This window comes from Orycteropus afer, unplaced genomic scaffold, assembly GCF_000298275.1.
Source record: "Orycteropus afer afer isolate SDZICR_OR568_19922 unplaced genomic scaffold, OryAfe1.0 scaffold00368, whole genome shotgun sequence".
NCBI lineage: Eukaryota > Metazoa > Chordata > Mammalia > Tubulidentata > Orycteropodidae > Orycteropus > Orycteropus afer.
Genome location: NW_006921955.1, coordinates 261,601 through 268,395, shown reverse-complemented (window position 1 = coordinate 268,395; position 6,795 = coordinate 261,601). Strand labels below are relative to the sequence as shown.

Here is a 6,795-nt window from a genome sequence, read left to right as displayed (position 1 = left end):
CCATACAGCAGTTCACATATACTTTGTCTCATGTCATTGACCACAGTTTACCACAATGCAACAGCTCCCCTCCCACTTCCTCCCCATAGTTACCTCTTCTGTGTCCTTCCCTCCCATGCACTCCTGTCACTGAGCTGTCTCCCTGTGCATACACAGCTCATCTATTCTCCCATGACTAATCTCTCCCAGGAGTGTATCTACCTAATGAAAATGTTCAGCTCATATGCCTGTCTTTTGTGTGAAAGCCACAGAAGCGGGTTCAATTCCAGACCTGAAGAGTACCTAGGGGCCACAGTCTCAGTGGTTCCATCAGGGTCTATCAGACTAGCAAGCCTGGTCTCTCTCTCTCTCTCTCTCTTTTTTTTTTTTTTTAAATGATTTTGAGTTTTGTTTCACATAGTTCTTCCTCTCTATCCAGGATCTCCGACATAGATCCCCCTCTGAGTGTTTGACAGTGATAGCCGGGCATCATCTCGTTCTTCTGGGATCATCTTCCTTTTGAATGATGATGAGTGAGCACCTCCAGCATTGCATGCACTTGTTGCAACATTTCAATTGGTATTCTATCAATTCCTGGAGTTTTTTTTTTTTTTTTTTGCCAATGTCTACAGTACAGGTTGGACTTCTTCCTTCAATATCATTGGTTCCTGCTCAAATGCTACCTCCTGAAATGATTGAACATTAAGTATAGTGTCTTACAGTTGATTTAAGAAAAAAAAAAAAATCAAGTATACAATGACACTAGACATGCATGACTAAAATCCAAGAAAACACAGTCAATAAAAATGTGTCAACAAAGGATCTTGATAATGGAGTTTTTTTTTTATGAGAAAAATAAAATAAATCAGATGCATTATTTCGATAGAGAATAGGTAGGAATTTCTCCTACACAAACTACAGCAAGTTACACTTTTAAAAAGTACTGCAAGTCTCAAACACATAAATATATAGACAATAACATCTAGGCATATTACTGTACAACTGTTGAAAGAAAAGACAGATAAATTTTAAAGGAGTCACAGAAAAATAAGCACGCTGTCTTCAAAGGTACAACAATTAGATTGACAGCTCTCTTTTCAACAAAACAATAGGAAGCCGACTGTAATAAATACCTTCAAATGCTAATAGAAAGTAACAGCAACTTAGAATTCTATATTCAGTGAAAATGTCCTTCAGATATAAAGGCATTTTGCAACAGAAATTGTCACCTGCAAAGTCATACTAAAATAAATACAAAAGGGTATTCTTCAGTCTGAAGAAAAATTATTATAGAGTGAAAATTAAAGGACAGAAGGAATAAAAAGCAATGAAAAGAGTAAATACGTAGGTTAATATAGATAAATACTAACTCTGAAATCACAATGATCAGCTGTTTCAATTATATAAAGAATTTAAGTCAATAACATCAATATCATACAAGTCAGGAAGGGAATAAAGGGAGTTAATTTTGTAAGTTCTTGCCTTGTCCAGGAAGTTATGTGAGTACTAGTTTATATTACCTTTTAATAAGTGAAATAGATGATAAAAAAGTATACCAATTGTAATCTCTAGGATATACTAAAAAAAATAGTAAAATGATGTATTATGAGCAATGTTCTGATAAATGGCACAATAAAACATTACAAAGAGAAAAATGAAAAAAAAAACATGCTCAACAAATAAAAAGCAAATAGCAAGTCAGATTTAAAACCAAATTTATCAGTACAGGTATGTGTTACTTACTGTTCATTTGGGCAACATCTAACCATATATACACCTGTGGTTCTATAGTTTTTCTTTTTTTTTTTAAGAGAAAGTAGTTCTCCTTTTATTATTTTCCTGTAATAGTTTTAAAGACCCCAAACACAGACTCTTGCAGCATTGGACCATGCAGGCAGGTGAGGCAGAGGAAATGCTCTGGGCACAGACTCTCAGGATTTGTCTGGTGGGCGGTGGCGGTTGGTGAAGGGCCTGGGCTGTTCCTGCTGCTCAGGCAGGCTGAATAATAGATGAGGCTGCGTATGCTCCACTCCCTCCTCACTGTCTTCCTCTTTCTCTGCTCCCACCTTTTTAACCACTGCTGCTGCCGCCACCCACTCCTGCAATCTCCACTAGCATTTTCAGTAGCACTAGCAGTAGCATGGTGGCTAAGGCACTTGACTGCTAACCAGAAGGCTGGCGGTTCAAACCCACCAGCCACTCCTCGGAAGGCAGATGGGGCAATCTACTTCCGTAGTGATATTGCCTTGGAAACCCAAGGAGGGGTCGCTAAGAGTCGGGTTATGACTCGATGTCACATAACAACAACAACAAAAAGCAGTAGCAGCAGCAGTGACAAGTACAACTGGAAGTGGGCTTCCCTAAGTTTTTAATATGGTGTTTGCACAACATCCAAATCACATAACATCCTATTTCATGGAATGTATCAATGGCCATCAAGCAAAACATTAACTGCATTAAATATAAATGTACTAAATTCTGCAATTAAAAGACAAAAAATGTTAGGCTGGATAAAAACCATACCTCAATCATACACTGCTTTAAAAAAATCACAATTTAAATTTTAGAAAGGTGATGTGGCTGTATCAACATCCAATATACTACATTTTATGTCAAAAAGCAGCACTAAAGATAACTAGCAATGTTTTGTTCTGTTGTACATAGAGTCACTATGAGTCAGAGCTGACTTGATGGCATCTAACAACAACAGATTAAAAGAGACATTTCATAATGCTAAAATTTCAATTAATAAGAGTATAATGATTCCCAATTTGAATATATGTAACAATAAAGACTCAAAATATAAAAGCAAAAACTGATAGACATAGAGGGAGAAAGATGAACAATTTTCTGGAAGATTATAACATGCCTCTTTTAGTATCTGATAGAATAAAAGTTGGTAGTTAGAAAAGTCAATAATATAAAGGATTAGAAAAACAATTTTAAAAGATTAACTTGTAGAGATCAGGAAGGGAAATGGGTAACAACACAAAAATCCAACTATATTTTATCTTCTAAGAAAGCAAACAATTATGAAACACAAGACAACTGTGTTTCATTGAGAGGAAAATAATTACAGGTTTCGAAATCCACTTTAATTAGTCCCTTTTCAAACAGAAATATGTAAGAAAGTAGTTTTCTGTGGACCAGATTGAGGATCCAAAGTACTGTCATCTACATAGTTCCTATGGCTCAGTTCTATGATCTTAGGACCAGGTTTAAGGTGATGAGTAGTCTATGGGGCTACTACGTATATAATTAATAATGTTTTGGCTGTAGGTTGGAAGCATTGGTATACTTGCTGGGTGTGAGGTACCTACTGTCACAGGTGGGAATTATTAAATGAGGGAACATGTTGGTTGTCTAAAGAAGATAATATTCAAGAAAGCTTGTGGTTCTATTTCACCAATCTCAAAGTCAAATTTTAAGTTCCAAATTTTGTTTTCCAAGTTTCTAATACATACTACAAGTAATAAATAATAGTGACTTTTCAAAGGAAAATAAGTAAATAACAGTTGTTTTTAGTGGAATCTGTTCTGTCTTTAGTGTCAATTTTCAATTTTTACAAAAATTTCTGGTTTCTTTCATTATAGACCTGAATTGCCTATAGCTTGCCTTGATGTCAGTGTTCTCAGAGTGTTTAGACAATGAAAAAAATTTCTCACCACTCACTATGATTTTTTTTTTTTTTTTGGTTAACAATGAATAGTTTTGCTACCCAGAACATGAAAACTCAAAAGCCCTGAGTTTATAAAGTTACATATTCAAAAAGTGAAACAAAAAAATATTGCAAGTAATCTATCTGCATATGTACTTCTATGATTCACAAGGGCTCGACAATCCCAGTATTTAAAATAACCAAGTATGGCCATTATGCATTGCTTACACATTTTCTCCAAACTGTCTCCTTCCCTATATGTGTAACTGTACATCAGCTATGGGATCCACATAGTCATACTTCTAGCAAGAGGAGAGTTGGCCTTGATTACCTTTTGCTTCTCAATCAAACTGTAGCCTCTCATATCTTTATATCTCCACACCATGATTACGGTATTGGACAGTTTACTTCCCCAGAATCAGATTTCTGAAGCTTACTCAGTTGTGGCTTCCAGTTTAAGGCTTTCCCAAAATCAATACATTTATAAGCTTTCTGTTTAGTATGAATTTTCTGGTGTTTAATCAGATTTGATTTGATGGTGAAGGCCTCTTCACATTCAGCACATATATACGGTTTCTCTCCTGTGTGAATTTGACGATGTTCATGGAGGTGTGATTTCTTAATGAAGGACTTCCCACAGTCACTGCAGTCATAGGGTTTCTCTCCAGTATGAATTCTCCTATGTCTATTTAAGTGTGACTTCTGGATGAAGGACTTTCCACATTCAGCACAAATATAGGGTTTTTCTCCTGTATGAACTCTCTGATGCATAATTAGTGTTGATTTTCTTGCAAAGGCTTTCCTACATTCACTGCACTCATAATGTCTTTCTCCAGTATGAGACTGTTGATGTATATGGAGGCCTGACTTCCGAGTGAAGGCTCTTCCACAGTCACTGCATTTATAGGGTTTCTCTCCAGTGTGAATTTTCTGGTGTGTAAAGAGATTTGACCTGTCAGTGAAAGCCTTTCCACATTGAGCACATATATAGGGTTTCTCTCCAGTGTGAATTTGTTGATGTACATGGAGTTGTGATTTCTTAGTGAAAGATTTCCCACAATTACTACATTTATATGGTTTCTCTCCAGTATGAATTCTTTCATGTGTAATAAAATGTGACTTGTGGAAGAAGGCCTTCCCACATTCAGTACAAACATAGGGTTTCTCTCCTCTATGAATTCTCTGATGCATATTTAGTGCTGATTTCTGGATGAATGCTTTCCCACATTCACTACACTCATACTGTCTCTCTCCAGTATGACATTTCTGATGTATCTTGAGCCGTGACTTCCAGGTGAATGACTTTCCACAGTCGCTGCATTTATAAGGTTTCTCTCCAGTATGAATTTTTTGGTGTTTAATGAGATTTGACCTGTCAGTAAAAGCTTTCCCACATTCAGTACATTTGTAGGGCCTCTCCCCAGTATGAATTTTCTGGTGTATAATGAGGTTTGTTTTGTGGGTTAAGACCTTCCCACATTCTGAACATATAAAGGGATTCTCTCCTGTGTGAGTTCGCTGATGCACAAGGAATTGTGATTTCTTACTATAGGATTTTCCACACTCACTGCAATCATAAGGTTTCTCTCCAGTATGAATTCTCTCATGTGTAATAAAATGTGATTTCCAGATAAAGGCCTTTCCACATTCAGTACAGACAGAGGGTTTTTCTCCTGTATGAATTTTCTGATGCGAACTTAGTGTTGATTTCCTTGTGAAGGCTTTTCCACATTCAGTACATTCAAAATATTTCTCTCCTGTAAAACATTTTTTGTGTATATTGAGGTCTGAATTCTGAGAGTTTTTCCTACATTGACTGTATTTATAAGGTTTTTCTTCAGTATCAAAACTCTGAAATCTGAACAGATCTGACTCCTGGATAAAGGCTTTCCCAAATCTATTGCATTTATAGTGATTCTCCTCAGCATAAGTTTTCTGACAGTTTGAATCAAGGGAAAATTCCTTCCCATATTCACTACATATATAAGGTTTCTTTCCTGCATAAAGTTTCTCAGTTAACCCAAGTTGGGGCTTCTGAGTGAAGATTTTCTCACAATTACTGCATTCATGGTGTTTTTCTTCAATACAAATATTTTGATGTACATAAACATGTGACTTCTGAGCGAAAGTCTTTATATAGTCAGAAAATAAAATGCTTTCTTCAGTATGAATTTTCTGATGCTGAATGACAGCTTGGTTATGACTCACAAGTTTCTCGCATTGATTACATTCACAAGCATTGGTTTCTGTTTGAGAAGTCACATGAATAAAATTACCACACTCAACAATCTTATCAATTTTTTCTATTGTACTGTTTCTATTATGATTATGTAAGTTTACAATAGGCTTCAAACTCTTTCCTAATGAGTCACAGTTATGGAGTCCTTTTCTTGAAGGAATAAGGTCTGTGTTTACATAAGCTATGTTTTCTATGTCCGTATATTCAAAGCCTCTCTCATTAGTTAAGATTTTCTTGTTGATGAAGGCAACATGATTTAAAAGTTTGTTTTGGTTTTCCTCATATCTCCCTGCCCACTCATCATCTTTCCACAATTCTTGTAAAATAGATTTCAATGAGTCATCTCTTGTGAATTGATTAACTTCCTTAGACTGGAACAAACCTTCAGAAATTCCCTGATGTGAAGTTTCCAATCCAATATCCCCATCTAGAAAAGAAAGACAAAATTGACACAACAGCTAATACTAGAATGAGACATAGTAATTTAGGGTGAACACAGACAAATGGAAGAGGCTAAATAAATATAAAAAACATAAATAAATAATATGTAATAAAATAAACACTTGTATTGTATTTACTATATAGTAAACAGTAGCATTTACATGTGCCAGGAATTGTTCTAAGTTCTGTATTAACTCTAATACATTATCACAACACTCTTTTATTGGTGTTACTGTTTTCCCAATTTAATAGGTGAGGAAACTGAGCCACAGAAAAGTAATTTTCTCACATCATATGTTTAATAGGTGAGAAAGAAGAGATTCAAACACAAGCAAATAAATTCCACTTATGTAGCAGAAAAAATTGACAAACTATGGCTTAAAAGAAGTATTCCTGAGTCTAGATCCTTACTAGCTTTTAACTTTATTTTTTTATTTTTTAAGGGTTTTTTTATTTTTATTTTTATTTTTCTTTATTT

The 6,795-nt window shown here is 35.3% G+C and overlaps 1 protein-coding gene across 1 annotated transcript in view; it reads right to left on the bottom strand.

Annotated features, from left to right (window-relative positions):
• Nucleotides 1-4,024: 4,024 nt before the first annotated feature.
• The window catches only part of ZNF484 (zinc finger protein 484), an 84,596-nt gene continuing 81,825 nt past the window's right edge, over nucleotides 4,025-6,795 (bottom strand). The window contains exon 3 of the mRNA XM_007953016.2: nucleotides 4,025-6,303. Within this exon, the coding sequence (XP_007951207.2) occupies nucleotides 4,025-6,303 (2,279 nt within the window). The remainder of the gene's footprint in view (nucleotides 6,304-6,795) is intronic.